The sequence below is a fragment of the Oncorhynchus mykiss genome, chromosome 16 (genome assembly GCF_013265735.2).
Source record: "Oncorhynchus mykiss isolate Arlee chromosome 16, USDA_OmykA_1.1, whole genome shotgun sequence".
NCBI lineage: Eukaryota > Metazoa > Chordata > Actinopteri > Salmoniformes > Salmonidae > Oncorhynchus > Oncorhynchus mykiss.
In genome coordinates, this window is record NC_048580.1 from 22,247,073 (window position 1) to 22,263,521 (window position 16,449).

The following is a 16,449-nucleotide window of genomic DNA, read 5'->3' on the forward strand; positions in this document are numbered from 1 at the left end:
CCATCACTCATTCATAGATCTTTATGTACATATCCTTTATCCCTTTACACTTGTGTGTATAAGGTAGTAGTTTTGGAATTGTTAGGTTAGATTACTCGTTGGTTATTACTGCATTGTCGGAACTAGAAGCACAAGCATTTCGCTACACTCGCATTAACATCTGCTAACCATGTGTATGTGACAAATACAATTTGATTTGTGTCTAATACGTCTAATATGCCTAATAAATCTATTGTGCCTAATGTGTCTAATATGCCTAATGTGTCTAATATGCCTAATAAGTCTAATATCCATAATGTGTCTGACAAGACTAATATGCCTAATATGTTTGATATGCCTAATGTCTAATATGTCGAATACTGGATGTCTAATATATCTAATGTGTGTAACATGTCTAATACTAAATGTATAATATGCCAAATGTGTCTAATATGTCTATTGTGCCTAATAAGTCTCATATGCCTAATAAGTCTAATACGCCTAATGTGTCTAAAACTAAATGTCTAATATGCTTAATGTGTCAAATATGTCTAACACTGTATGTTTAATATGCCTAATATGTCTAATGTGTCTAATATGTCTAATACTGGATGTCTAATATACCTAATGTGTGTAACATGTCTAATACTAAATGTATAATATGCCAAATGTGTCATATGTCTAACACTGTATGTCTAATGTGTCAAATATTTTGTCTAATATGCCTAACTTGTCAATATGTCTAATGTGTCTAATGCTGTGTGTCTAATGTGTCAAATGTGTCTCAGAATTTATGTCTAATATGCCTAATACTGTATGCCTAATATGCCTAATGTGTCTAATAGGTCTAATATGCCTAATGTGTCTAACAAGACTAATATGTTTGATATGCCTAATATGTCTAATACTGGATGTCTAATATACCTAATGTGTCTAACATGTCTAATACTAAATGTATAATGTGCCAAATATGTCTAACACTGTATGTCTAATGTGTCAAATATTTTATGTCTAATATTTTACCTTTATTTAACTAGGCAAGTCAGTTAAGAACAAATTCTTATTTTCAATGACGGCCTAGGAACAGTGGGTTAACATCATATTAGCCTAATGTGTCTAATATGCCTAATAAGTCTAATACGCCTAATACGTCTAATAAGTCTAATAAGTTTGTGTCTAATAAATTGAGTGTGTCTAATTTGGTCTAATATGCCTAATAAGTCTCATATGCTTAATGTAATAGTGTCTAATACTATATGTCTAATATGCCTATAGTGTCTAATACTGTATGTCTAATATTCCTGTAGTGTCTAATACTGTATGTCAAATATGCCTAATATACCTAATGTGTCTGTGTTTAATATTGTATGTCTAATATGCCTAACTTGTCAATATGTCTAATGTGTCTAAAACTGTATGTCTGTTATGCCTAATGTGTCTAATATGCCTAATGTGTCTAATATGCCTAATGGTGCCTAATATGCCTAATGTGTCTAATATGCCTAATATGCCTAATGTGTCTAAGATGCCTAATGTGTCTAAGATGCCTAATGGTGCCTAATATGCCTAATGTGTCTAATATGCCTAATATGCCTAATGTGTCTAAGATGCCTAATGTGTCTAAGATGCCTAATGTGTCTAAGATGCCTAATGTGTCTAATATGCCTAATGTGTCTAATATGCCTAATGGTGCCTAATATGCCTAATGTGTCTAATATGCCTAATATGCCTAATGTGTCTAAGATGCCTAATGTGTCTAAGATGCCTAATGTGTCTAAGATGCCTAATGTGTCTAAGATGCCTAATGTGTCTAATATACCTAATGTGTCTAATGTGTTTAATATTGTATGTCTAATATGCCTAACTTGTCAATATGTCTAATGTGTCTAAAACTGTATGTCTGTTATGCCTAATGTGTCTAATATGCCTAATGTGTCTAATATGCCTAATGGTGCCTAATATGCCTAATGGTGTCTAATATGCCTAATATGCCTAATGTGTCTAATATGCCTAATGGTGCCTAATATGCCTAATGGTGTCTAATATGCCTAATATGCCTAATGTGTCTAAGATGCCTAATGTGTCTAAGATGCCTAATGTGTCTAATATGCCTAATAAGTCTAATATGCCTAATGGTGTCTAATATGCCTAATATGCCTAATGTGTCTAATATGCCTAATATGCCTAATGGTGTCTAATATGCCTAATATGCCTAATGTGTCTAATATGCCTAATATGCCTAATGTGTCTAATATGCCTCATTTGTCTAATGTGTCTAAGATGCCTAATATGCCTAATGTGTCTAATATGCCTCATTTGTCTAATGTGTCTAAGATGCCTAATGTGTCTAAGATGCCTAATGTGTCTAATATGCCTAATAAGTCTAATATGCCTAATGGTGTCTAATATGCCTAATAAGTCTAATATACCTAATGGTGTCTAATATGTCTAATGTGTCTAATATGCCTAATTTGTCTAATGTGTCTAATAATGTATGTCTAATATGCCTAATGTGTCTAATATGCCTAATGTGTTTATTATGTCTAATGTGTCTGTGTTTAATATGCCTAATGTGATTAATATGTCTAATACTGTATGTCTAATATGCCTAATGTGTCTAATACTGTATGTCTAATATGCCTAATGTGTCTAATATGTCTGTGTGTCTATGTGCAGCTGGAGATGCCAAAACTGTCAGGACAGGAGGAGACTATAACAAACAGCATTAGTACAGGAGAACGACAGAAAGATGTGGGAAAAAAGGTTGTTTTGGACCGGCGATGTCGACATCAGGGGCCAAGAATGCGGGTAGTGACAGTTGAGTAATAACATTGGGAGCGTCTCGATGGGCCGACGTGAAAGGAGAGAAACAGACATAAATCACATGATGATGGAAATAAAAACTATTCTTAGGGGTTAGTGTCAGTGTGTTTGGATAGGCCATACACTTTGACTTCACACAGCTTCTCAGATTCATCCTAACAGAACAGAGAGAGGGAGGTGTGAGAGATGGGATATTTATTTTAAGAAATACAAGAATGTGTCTGTGAATGTGTGTGTGTGTGTGTGTGTGTCTGCGTATTAGTCCACATGTGTCAGTCCGTCTGTCCCCCCCAACAGTTGTTTAAAAGACCCTGCCAAATAACTCTCTCCTGTCTCCTAACTCCTCCTCACAACTGTGAAGAAGGTCCTCTCTGGGTGAATAACAGCCTAATTTATCCTAGCTTCTCTCCAACACTCCTCCACAAGCACACCAGATGCGTAGCACCTCCATTCATCATCTTAGTGGGCTCACACCAACACAGCAACATGAATCATGATCAATATGGAAAATGGTGCAAATAGGGGAGCGATGGTTAGATAGAACCATTGCTTTCGACAGACAGACACACAGACACACACAATAACCAATGCCTTCCCAAAGGCCCTGACACTCAACAGATCCTTTCTAGCACTTCAAAGCCCCATCGACACCACCTCTAATCCCTTTCTCCCTCCGTCTCTTCCTCTCTCTGAGCTGCCATCGCCGCGGGCAACATCCCTCTTGCCGCACGAGCAGCACAAATAAACAGCAGCGTTCTTGCCTGTGGGAGTGGTCCGGACTGTTCGGCGCTCTCCAGCTTGTCTCAGTCTAGTCGGAGTGGGAGAGATGACTAGGAAGTGTTTGAGAAGATTTTGGGAAGGGCAAGGGCTCACGTTTATTTAACCTGTTCTTAATCCTCTAAGTCTGCAGACATATGAAGTCTCCTTTGTGGAACATACATCAGCACTGCCATAGTTAATAACACTCCCACAGTGTGTCACCACTGTTGGTCTCTAAATGGTAAAGCCCAACCCTAAATACAGACGCATACACACACGTGCGTGCACGCATGAACACATACACAAACAAACACACACAAATGCAAAAAAAACTAACAGACTTACATATACAGTACCAGTCAAAAGTTTGGACACATCTACTAAGGGTTTTTCTTTATTTTGACTATGTTCTACATTGTAGTGAAGACATCAAAACAATATTGAAGACATCAAAACCATGAAATAACACATATGGAATCATGTAGTAACCAAAAAAGTGTTAAACAAATCCAAAAATATAGTAGCCACCCTTTGCCTTGATGACAGCTTTGCACACTCTTGGCATTTTCTCAACCAGCTTCACCTGAAATGCTTTTCCAAAAGTCTTGAAGGAGTTCCCACATATGCTGAGCACTTGTTGGCTGCTTTTCCTTCACTCTGTGGTCCAACTCATCCCAAACCATCTCAATTGGGTTGAGGTCAGGTGATTGTGGAGGCCTGGTCATCTGATGCAGCACTCCATCACTCTCCTTCTTGTTCAAATAGCCCTTACACAGCCTGGAGATGTGTTAGGTCATTGTCCTGTTGAAAAACAAATGATAGTCCTAAGCCCAAACCAGATGGGATGTCGTATCGCTTCAGAATGCTGTGGTAGCCATGCTGGTTAAGTGTGCCTTGAATTCTAAATAAATCACTGACCGTGTCACCATGCTTCGCGTTGGGAACCACACATGCGGAGATCATTCATTCACCTACTCCGCGTCTCACAAAGACACGGCGGTTGGAACCAAAAATCTAAAATTTTACTCATCACACCAAAGGACATATTTTCACCAATCTAATGTCCATTGCTCGTGTTTTTTGGCCCTAGCAAGTCTCTTCTTATTATGGTGGCCTTTAGTAGTGGTTTCTTTGCAGCAATTCAACCATGAAGGCCTGATTTACACAGTCTCCTCTGAACAGTTGATGTTGAGATGTGTCTGTTTCTTGAACTCCGTGAAGCATTTATTTGGGCTGCAATCTGAGATGCAGTTAACCCTAACTTATCTTCTGCAGCAGAGGTAACTCTGGGTCTTTCTTTCCTGTGGCGGTCCTCATGAGAGCCAGTTTCATCATAGCTCTTGATAGTTTTTACTGACCTTCATGTCTTAAAGTAATGATGGACTGTCATTTATCTTTGCTTATTTGAGCTGTTCTTGCCATATAATGGACTTGGTCTTTTACCAAATAGGGCTATCTTTCTGTATACCACCCATACCTTGTCACAACACAACTGATTGGCTGAAAGAAATTCCACAAATTAACTTTTAATTGCTTCTGAATCTGCATTGCTTGCTGTTTGGGGTTTTAGGCTGGGTTTCTGTATAGCACTTTATGACTTCGGCTGATGAAAAAAGGGCTTTATAAATACATTTGATTGATTGAACAATCAATTGAAATGCATTCCAGGTGACTAACTCATGGAGCTGGTTGTGAGAATGCTAAGAGTGTGCAAAGCTGTCGTCAAGGCAAATGGTGGCTACTTTGAAGAATCTCAAATATAAAATATATGTTGATTTGTTTAGCACTTTCTTGGTTCCTACATGATTCCATAGAGTGCTTTTTCATAGTTTTGATGTCTTCACTATTATTCTACAATGTAGAAAATAGTAACAATAAAGAAAAACCCTGGAATGAGTAGGTGTGTCCAAACTTTTGACTAGTACTGTATAACAGGGTTCATTTTGTTTCCACTTGCCACTGCAGAGATAGTGGGGCAAAAAAAGTATTTAGTCAGCCACCAATTGTGCAAGTTCTCCCACTTAAAAAACTATGACAGACAAAATTAGGAAAATAATCCAGAAAATCACATTGTAGGATTTTTTATGAATTTATTTGCAAATTATGGTGGAAAATAAGTATTTGGTCACCTACAAACAAGCAAGATTTCTGTCTCTCACAGACCTGTAACTTCTTCTTTAAGAGGCTCCTCTGTCCTCCACTCGTTACCTGTATTAATGGCACCTGTTTGAACTTGTTATCAGTATAAAAGACACCTGTCCACAACCTCAAACAGTCACACTCCAAACTTCACTATGGCCAAGACCAAAGAGCTGTCAAAGGATACCAGAAACAAAAATTGTAGACCTGCACCAGGCTGGGAAGACTGAATCTGCAATAAGCAGCTTGGTTTGAAGAAATCAACTGTGGGAGCAATTATTAGGAAATGGAAGACATACAAGACCACTGATAATCTCCCTCGATCTGGGGCTCCACGCAAGATCTCACCCCGTGGGGTCAAAATGATCACAAGAACGGTGAGCAAAAATCCCAGAACCACACGGGGGGACCTAGTGAATGACCTGCAGAGAGCTGGGACCAAAGTAACAAAGCCTACCATCAGTAACACACTACGCCGCCAGGGACTCAAAACCTGCAGTGCCAGACGTGTCCCCCTGCTTAAGCCAGTACATGTCCAGGCCCGTCTGAAGTTTGCTAGAGAGCATTTGGATGATCCAGAAGAAGGGAGAATGTCACATGGTCAGATCAAACCAAAATTGAACTTTTTGGTAAAAACTCAACTCGTCGTGTTTGGAGGACAAAGAATGATGAGTTGCATCCAAAGAACACCATACCTACTGTGAAGCATGGGGGTGGAAACATCATGCTTTGGGGCTGTTTTTCTGCAAAGGGACCAGGACGACTGATCCGTGTAAAGGAAAGAATGAATGGGGCCATGTATCATGAGATTTTGAGTGAAAACCTCCTTCCATCAGCAAGGGCATTGAAGATGAAACGTGGCTGGGTCTTTCAGCATGACAATGATGAATGACAAACACACCGCCCGGGCAACGAAGGAGTGGCTTCGTAAGAAGCATTTCAAGGTCTTGGAGTGGCCTAGCCAGTCTTCAGATCTCAACCCCATAGAAAATCTTTGGAGGGAGTTGAAAGTCCGTGTTGCCCAGCAACAGACCCAAAACATCACTGCTCTAGAAGAGATCTGCATGGAGGAATGGGCCAAAATACCAGCAACAGTGTGTGAAAACCTTGTGAAGACTTACAGAAAATGTTTAACCTCTATCATTGCCAACAAAGGGTATATAACAAAGTATTGAGATAAACTTTTGTTATTGACCAAATACTTATTTTCCACCATAATTTGCAAATAAATTCATAAAAAATCCTACAATGTGATTTTCTGGATTTTTTTTCCTCGTTTTGTCTGTCATAGTTGAAGTGTGCCTATGATGAAAATTACAGGCCTCTCATATTTTTAAGTGGGAGAACTTGCACAATTAGTGGCTGACTAAATACTTTTTTGCCCCACTGTATGTATTCAATGTTTATGTATTCCTATTGGTTGGTTGAATTGACATATTAGTCAGGTGTTGTGTTATTTGCTACGCTTGCAGATAGGGGGAGATTGTGAAATTTGGCCTTGTGTTTAATGTTATTGTCCTGCTGAAAGGTGAATTCATCTCCCTGTGTCTGGTGGAAAGCAGACTGAACCAGGTTTTGTAATGGATTTCCACAAAATATAACACTTTGCATTCAGGACAAAAAGTGCATTTTTTGGCAGTATTAATTTAGTGCCTTGTTGCAAACAGCATGCATATTTTCGAAAAAATGTATTCTGTACAAAAAAATAAAAATGTGAAAATTCCACCAGACACAGGGAGATGAATTCACCTTAAGACTCTGTCAATTAGGTTAGTATTATGGAGTAACTACAATTTTGTTGATCTATCCTCAGTTTTCTCCTATCACATTGGCGGTTTCCTTCCTCTCTGGCAACTGAGTTAGTAAGGACACCTGTGTCTTTGTAGTGACTGGGTGTATTGATCCACAGTGTAATTAATAACTTCACCATGCTCAAAGGGATATTCAATGTCTGATAAAACATTTTTTTTTACCCATCTACCAATAGGTACCATTATTTGAGAGGCATTAGAAAACCTCCTTGGTCTTTGTGGTTGAATCTGTGTTTGAAATTCACAGCTCAACTGAGGGACCTTACCGATAATTGTATGTGTGGAGATGAGAGATGAAGTAATCATTCAATAATCATGTTAAACACTATTATTGCACACAGAGTGAGCCCATGCAACTTAATATGTGACTTGTTACGCACATTTTTACTCTTGAACTTATTTAGGCTTGCCATAAGGGGTTGAATACTTGTTGATTCAAGACATTTCAACTTTTCATTTGTAAACATAATTTCACTTTGACATTATGGGTACTGTGTGTAGGCCAGTGACCAAAAATCTCAATTGAATCCATTTGAAATTCAGGCTGTAAGACAACAAAACGTGGAAAAAGGGGTGTGAATACTTTCTGAAGGCACTGTATATATACAGTAAATGTGTGTGTGTGTGTGTGTGTGTGTGGTACGTGTTAGATATTTCTGGCTTCCTTGGATGTGTTTTGTATGTTATTGCTGTAAGAGCGAGCTAGCAAGCATGCTCTAATTGTAACGGCCGCATTAGCTCCCTGCTAATTCACAGTTATTCCCATGCTAACAGACAAATCTGCAGCCATCAACATACTGTTGTCCTGCACATCTAATGTGCTTCCTTGTGTCTACCGTCAGAATAAACACCAATCAACTGGGATCTCTGGCTGAGCATTCCTTTCTTTAAAAACACAATGCAAGAGAGTTAGTTACACATCTGTTACACGTACGATCACATCTGTTAACCCACCCATACACATACAGTATACTCACGGAACATGGTCATGTACTGCAGTGGCTGTAGACGCCAGCTTCCCCATAGCGTGTTGTAACCATGGCTACGGGCATACGTCCCTAGGTTGAAAGCCGGTTCCGTACCAAAAGAGTCAAGGATTCGGAAGCGGCATCTGGAGAGAGGAAGAAATGTATCATCATAGGAATATTTCATTGTGTTGAACTGTATCTTATGTGACTTGAAATTATGTGGAAAAACTGTCTTGAATCTAGTACTTACGAGTTTGCTTCATGGTAATTACATGGTAATGATATATATTGTTACAGTACCTTGGAATAAGGCTCATTTAATCCAACATGTTAACAAAAGTAACCAAAGTGCCATTACTGGTAGTGATTGAAGGCCAGCCCCATGGCTCCCTGGAGATGGGCTAGGCCGTGGTAGTCTGTATAGATGAGGTCAAAGGGCAGGGGCATCTGGATGGGGCAGCTTCCTTTGCCCGGGGCTGCACCTATCACACTGCTCCACCAAACACAAACAAACACTCTGTGATGGTGAGATAGAACTCAAAGTGACAATGCATTGTGAGAGCTTTAAGTTGTCAAAGGATGATGATTATTCATGATTAGATCAGTCTTCAATAAATTTCAATGGATATGCAAAGCCATGATGATGTTGTTGGATATCAAGGTACTAGACATATTTTATTAAAAGGTGTGTAAAGCACACCTTGAATCCTGTACTTCTGGCTTGCCTTCCTGGTTATGGGTTCACTTAATATGGCCGCTGACCCATCCATCACAGAACATTGACTTGAATGGGGATTCCCATTATAGTAATTCTATTTCTATGGTGTGTTACCTGTGCAGGTGGTTCTGGGAGGTGGTAAAGGTCAGATTGTGACCCAAGATGAAGAGAGAGGCACTGAGGTCAGCCCACTGCACCAGCTCTCCCAGAGGCCCCCCTTGATCCACCATGGCCCCGAACCGCTGGCCCGCACTCCCAGACAGGACCCCTGGGTAGAGCAGGACCTAGAGAGGGGGAGAACATGGAGGTGGAGGAAGATGATTACTCATGATTAGATCAGTCTTCATTACATTGAAATGGATACGCGAAGCCACAATGATGTTGGATATCAAGGTATTAGAAATATTTCTAGCACCTGGGAGCACATGCAGAAATAACTTTTAAAACACAGCCTTTTTGAGTATATAGAGGTTTTATCACTTCAATATTACACATTCAACAATCATCCCACCAGCATATCAGCGCAAGCACTATGACTAACCTAAGGAATAGTAACTAAAAATAATTGAAGACATACAGTTGAAGTCGGAAGTTTACATACACATAGGTTGGAGTCTTTAAAACTAGTTTTTCAACCACTCCACACATTTCTGGTAAACAAACTACAGTTTTGGCAAGTCGGTTAGGACATCGACTTTTAGTCATTTTCCCAACAATTGTTTACAGACAGATTATTTCACTTATAATTCACTGTATCACAATTCCAGTGGGTCAGAAGTTTACATACACTAAGTTGACTGTGCCTTTAAACAGCTTGGAAAACTTCAGAAAATTATGTCATGGCTTTAGAAGCTTCTGATAGGCTAATTGACATCATTTGAGTCAATTGGAGGTGTACCTGTGGATGTATTTCAATGCCCACCTTCAAACTCAGTGCCTCTTTGCTTGACATCATGGGAAAATCAAAAGAAATCAGCCAAGACCTCAGAAAAATAATTGTAGACCTCCACCAGTCTAGTTCATCCTTGGGAGCAATTTCCAAACGCCTGAAGGTACCAGGTTCATCTATACAAACAATAGTACGCAAGTATAAACACCATGGGTCCACGCAGCCATCATAGCGCTCAGGAAGGAAACGCGTTCTGTCTCCTAGAGATGAACGTACTTTGGTGCCAAAAATGAAAATCAATCCTAAAACAACAGCAAAGGACCTTGTGAAGATGCTGGAGAAAACAGGTACAAAGTATCTATATCCACAGTAAAACGAGTCCTATATCCACATAACCTGAAAGCCTGCCCAGCAAGGAAGAAGCCACTGCTCCAAAACCGCCATAAAAAAGCCAGACTACGGTTTGCAACTGCACATGGGGACAAAGATCGCACTTTTTGGAGAAATGTCCTCTGGTCTGATGAAACACAAATATAACTATTTGGCCATAATGACCATTGTTATGTTTGGAGGAAAAAGTGGGAGGTTTGCAAGCCGAAGAACAACATCCCAACCGTGAAGCACGGGGGTGGCAGCATCATGTTGTGGGGGTGCTTTGCTGCAGGGAATTTTTACTAGGATTAAATGTCAGGAATTGTGAAAAACTGAGTTTAAATGTATTTGGCTAAGGTGTATGTAAACTTCCAACTTCAAGTGTATGAAAATATTACAGCAGGAGATAGGGGGATTATAAATATAGATGCAGTATGTGGGAGTTTGAAATCGAATGAACTTCAAAGTATGTTAACCCCATAGAATGACATTAGAAGTTAATTTAATAGGATCTCTGTGGTTAACCCACCCTCTTCTGCAGTGAAGTCGTCTTTGTGGTGTTCTCTCGTATCCTGTGTCCCGCCTTTATCCAGCATGTAGACAGCCTCTCCACCCTGGACCGGATGAACCTTCCTGCAGGACCCTGAATTCCACCAAACACCTCATACAATGGCCTCAGAGTCGTCCGGACCTCTGCCTGTGTGAAATAAAAAGGGATTATTGAACAACAATATTAAAGCAGTACGAAAGTAGTGTATGCAAGTTAGAATTAGGTAAAATAATTTGATTGAGGTATGGCTTGCATCCAAATATGAAAGGGGCAAAAGTTATCTTGGCCAACATTAAGGAGGCTCTTATAAATCATTGACTCAAAAACATCCCAACCCCTGCTCAGGAAACTCATCCCACTGTGGTAAGCTCGTCCCATAATGTTATTTCAAATACCACAAAAATGGATACCCCTGCTGTATTCAAATTGCATAGAGTTGGGTTGATACATATCAACGCACAAAGTTTGACGTCAAAGATGGACCTTCATGATATTTGGGTGAATGACATGAGCCTGGAGATTTTGGTTCTCACAGAGACTTGGACAAATGGCTCGATCCCGGATAAGGACATTGCTGATTACCACATCTTCAGGTGTCACAGACTGAAAGAAGGGGGAGGGTGGCTATATAAGTGAAATCAACTCGTGGCATCAAGTTCTCTAAATATCACCCCCAAAAAATGTGCTTTTGGTTTTTGATATGTCCATAAGCCAAAATACACAACTATCTGTTGATGGCATTTACCCCCTTCTTCAAGCCCTCACAAATTGGTTGTTGATCATTGCTAGACAACAATCTTCAGGTCTCGCAATAGATTTTCAAGCAGATTTAATTCAAATCTGTAAATCGGCCACTCAGGAATATTCACTGTTTTCTTGGTAAGCAATGCCAGTGTAGATTTGGCCTTGTGTTTTAGGTTATTGTCCTGCTGAATGGTGAATTCATCACCCAGTATCTTGTGGAAAGCAGACTAAACCAGGTATTCCTCTAGGATTTTGCCTGTCCTTAGCCCCATTCCGTTTCTTTTTTGTCCTGAAAAGCTCCCCAGTCCTTAACGATTACAAGCATACCCATAACATACCCATAACATGATGCAGCCACCACTTTGCTTGAAAATATGGAATTCTCAGTACTCAGTAATAGGTTGTATTGGATTTGCCCCAAACATAAATGTCACACCCTGATCTGTTTCACCAGTCTTTGTGCTTGTCTCCACCCCCCTCCAGGTGTCGCCCATCTGCCCCCTTATCCCCTGTGCATTTATTTTTTTATTTTTTTTATTTTTTTGAATTTTTACCCCTTTTTCTCCCCAATTTCGTGGTAGACAATTGTTGTAGTAGCTACTATCTTGTCTCATCGCTACAACTCCCGTACGGGCTCGGGAGAGACGAAGGTTGAAAGTCATGCGTCCTCCGATACACAACCCAACCAAGCTGCACTGCTTCTTAACACAGCGCACATCCAACCCGGAAGCCAGCCGCACCAATGCGCCGGAGGAAACACTGTGCACCTGGCCACCTTGGTTAGCGTACACTGCGCCCAGCCCGCCACAGGAGTCGCTGGTGCGCGATGAGACAAGGACACCCCTACCGACCAAGCCCTCCCATCTCCTCCCAGGGAGCCACCATTGGAAGACATGAGGAGTTACTTCAAGGTCTTATGGAAGGATTCCAGACCTTGGCGGAACACCAGGACATGCCTTCAACACATTGCTGGAGCAATTCCTGCCCCGGGACGTCTTCCTGCGGGCTTGGGAAAAGCCCGGACCTTTCCGCCGTTCTCACGGAGTACCAGGAACCTCCGGGAGGTTTTCAGCAAGGCCCATGCCACCTCGCTTCCTCCGCATTGGCCCTATGACTAAGTCATTGACCTTCTCCCGGGCACTAAATCACCTCGGGGGCGGCTTTATTCCCTGTCAGGGCGGAGACCAAGGCGATGGAGATGTATATTGAGGACTCCCTGGCTACAGGGGGTATCAGTCCTTCTGCCTCCCCGCCGGCACTTTCTGCCTTCCCCACCGGGGCCCGAATGACCTCACGGTTAAAAATCGTTACCCACTTCCACTCCTCGCCTCGGCTTTCGAGCCTCTCCAGGGGCTACCATCTTCTCCAATTTGGACCTCCAGAACGCCTACCATCTGGTATGGATATGGGAAGGGGATGAGTGGAAATCCCTGGACTTTGTCACTGGTCTCCCCCCTGTCTGATGGCAACACAGTAATCCTTAACGTGGTGGACCGGTTTTCCAAAGCCGTACATTTTATTCCTCTCCCCCAAGCTACCCTTAGCCAAGGAGATGGTGCAGCTCATGGATCCATGGACTTCCGATGGACATGGTCTCTGACCGGGGTCCTCAGTTCTCATCCTAGTTCTGGAAGGTGTTCGGCATGCTGATTGGGTCATCGACCAGCCTGTCCTCCGGGTTCCACCCCCAGCCTAACAGCCAGTCGGAGCGAGCCAATCAGGCTCTTCACTGCCTCGTGTCCGCCAATCCCCCCACCTGGAGCCAGCAGCTCGTGTGGGTAGAGTACGCCTGCAACATCCTCCCTTGCTCAGCCCCTCGCATTTTGAGTGCTCCCTGGGATATCAGCCCCCGCTCTTCCAGGAGCAAGAGGTCAACATACCCTCGGCCCAGATGTTTGTCCGCCGCCATCACCGTACCTGGAAGAGAGCCCGGTTGGCTCTTCTCAAGACCACCCCCAGGTATCGACGACAGTCAGAACACCACCGGTCCCCAGCTCCCCGTATAGTCTCAGGCAGAGGGTATGGCTGTCCACTCGGGATCTGCCCCTCCGGGTAGAGTCCCGCAAACTGTCCCCACGTTTTATCGGCCCTTTCCCCATCTCTTTGATTCTTAGCCCCTCTGCTGTTCGTCTTCTGTTGCCCTGTACCCTCTGCATACATCCCACTTTTCATGTGTCTAGGATTAAACCTATATCTCACAGCCCTTTGTCTCCTATTTCCTGGTTCTGACCATTCTGCCTGCCCTAACCCTGAGCCTGCTTTCAATCTTGTACCTGCCTGACTCTGACCTGATCACGAACCTCTGCCGGTCCTCTACCTGCCCTTTGCCTGCCCAGGATTTATAATCAATTATCTGAGAACTATACTATCCACCTCCTATGTCTGCATCTAGGTCATATCCTGAGTGGTAATAATACAACTTTGTATTCAGGGCAAAAAGTGAATTGCTTTGCCACATTTATTGTACATTGTTGTAAACAGGATGCATGTTTTTAATATTATTCTGTACAGGCTTTCCTCTTTTCACTCTGTCGATTAGGTTAGTATTGTGGAGTAACTACAATGTTGTTGATCCATCCTCAGTTTTCTCCTATCACAGCCATTAAACAATGTTTTAAACGCTGTTTCCTTCCTCTCCGGCAACTGAGTTAGAAAGAATGCCTGGGCCTCCCGAGTGGCGTAGTGGTCCAAGGCACTGCATCGCAGTGCTAGCTGTGCCACTAGAGATCCTGGATCGAGTCCAGGCTCTGTCGCAGCCGGCCGCGACCGGGAGGTCCGTGGGGCGACGCACAATTGGCCTAGCGTCGTCCGGGTTAGGGAGGGCTTGGTCGGTAGGGATGTCCTTGTCTCATCGCGCACCAGCGACTCCTGTGGCGGGCCAGGCGCAGTGCGCGCTAACCAAGGTTGCCGGGTGCACGGTGTAGCCTCCGACACATTGGTGCGTCTGGCTTCCGGGTTGGATGCGCGCTGTGTTAAGAAGCAGTGCGGCTGGTTGGGTTGTGTATCGGAGGACGCATGACTTTCAACCTTCGTCTCTCCCGAGCCCGTACGGGAGTTGTAGCGATGAGACAAGATAGTAGCTACTACAACAATTGGATACCACGAAATTGGGGAGAAAAAGGGGTAAACAAAAAAAAAAAGTTTGTAGAAATGTTGAAAAACATTCTGTGTGTGTAGGTAAGTCAGTGACAATAAAAATCTACATTTAATCAATTTAAATTCAGACTGTAACACAACAAAATGTGGAAAAAGTCAAGAGGTGTGAATACTTTCTGAAGTCACTGTAGATGTAATTTTTTTCCCCACAAGCTTTTCTTCATGATGTGTTACTCTGACTTCTCCTCTATTAGCTGCATGCCTGACCCTGAATTAGCTCTAGAATTGTTCTCATTCATTTTCTCTCTCTGGCAGAAAAACAGTCCCTGTAAACGCCTTAGAGTAAGAAATAGAACACATTCTTGGTTCTCTATAGAACTTTCAGATCTAGTTATGCTGACAAATCAAGAAATGCTGACTCCGTAGCTGATTGGCAGCTTTTTCGGCAATTGAGAAATAGATGCACTTCCTCAAAGAAAGCTTGTGGTGAAATTTCGAAAATGTTGGAAAACAGTTAATGCACTGTAGCGTGGAAATTCCTCTCCTTCCCTAACTAAGCAAGTTGTCAGACTGGCATCATTACTGAGAAAGATGAGATAAATAGTGCTTCTAAAATCAGCATTTTATCTCGGCAGGCTTTATAATTTGAAAGAAATTGTGGTTTAATTGACCCTGGTCAGACAGTCGACTGCCTGCCCATTTCCCAGCCTCTAGTTGGCTCGATGGAAGTACCGTCAACTTCTGGTGAATCTTTGTTTTCATTCCAACAACTTTCTACTTGTAATGAGCCAGACGCCTTGCGCAATATTAATGTAAAAAACACTGGGGCTGATTTGCTTGACCCTTTCTTGCTGCAGCTTTCGGCTCCTCTGATTGCAGAATCTTAAACACACATTTTTAACCTTACAATTATTTCTGTACCATCCCCAGGGTCTGGAAGGCAGCCCATATACTCCCCCTTCACAAAGGTGGTGACCTGTGCGACCAACATAATTATTGTCTGGTGTAAAGGAGTCAGGTTTGTTGGCCTCCTTACTCGCACAAGCTTTTTCAGCTCTGCCCACACATTTTCTATGGGATTGAGGTCAGGGCTTTGTGATGGCCACTCCAATACCTTGACTTTGTTGTCCTTAAGACATTTTGCCACAGCTTTGGAAGTATGCTTGGGGTCATTGTCCATTTGGAAGACCCATTTGCAAACAAGCTTTAACTGATGTCTTGAGATGTTGCTTCAATATATCCACACAATTTTCCTACCTCATTGTGCCATTTATTTTGTGAAGTCCACCAGTCCCTCCTGCAGCAAAGCACCCCCACAACATGATGCTGCCACCCCCGTGCTTCACGGTTGGGATGTTGTTCTTCAGCTTGCAAGCCTCCCACTTTTTCCTCCAAACATAACAATGGTCATTATGGCCAAATAGTTATATTTGTGTTTCATCAGACCAGAGGACATTTCTCCAAAAAGTACAATCTTTGTCCTCGTGTGCAGTTGTAAACCATAGTCTGGCTTTTTTATCGCGGTTTTGGAGCAGTGGCTTCTTCCTTGCTGAGTGGCCTTTCAGGTTATGTCGATATATGACTTGTTTTACTGTGGATAT

At 42.1% G+C, this 16,449-nt stretch overlaps 1 protein-coding gene across 2 annotated transcripts in view; it reads right to left on the minus strand.

Moving 5' to 3' along the window:
* LOC110491633 (alpha-1,6-mannosylglycoprotein 6-beta-N-acetylglucosaminyltransferase B) overlaps nt 1–16,449 on the minus strand; it is a 72,306-nt gene that overhangs the window by 35,681 nt on the left and 20,176 nt on the right. For both annotated transcript variants that reach the window (XM_036946502.1, XM_036946501.1), the window contains 4 exons: nt 10,988–11,155; nt 9,312–9,481; nt 8,838–8,969; nt 8,489–8,622 (listed from right to left, as the gene is read on the minus strand). In XM_036946502.1, the coding sequence (XP_036802397.1) occupies nt 8,489–8,622; nt 8,838–8,969; nt 9,312–9,481; nt 10,988–11,155 (604 nt within the window). The remainder of the gene's footprint in view (nt 1–8,488; nt 8,623–8,837; nt 8,970–9,311; nt 9,482–10,987; nt 11,156–16,449) is intronic.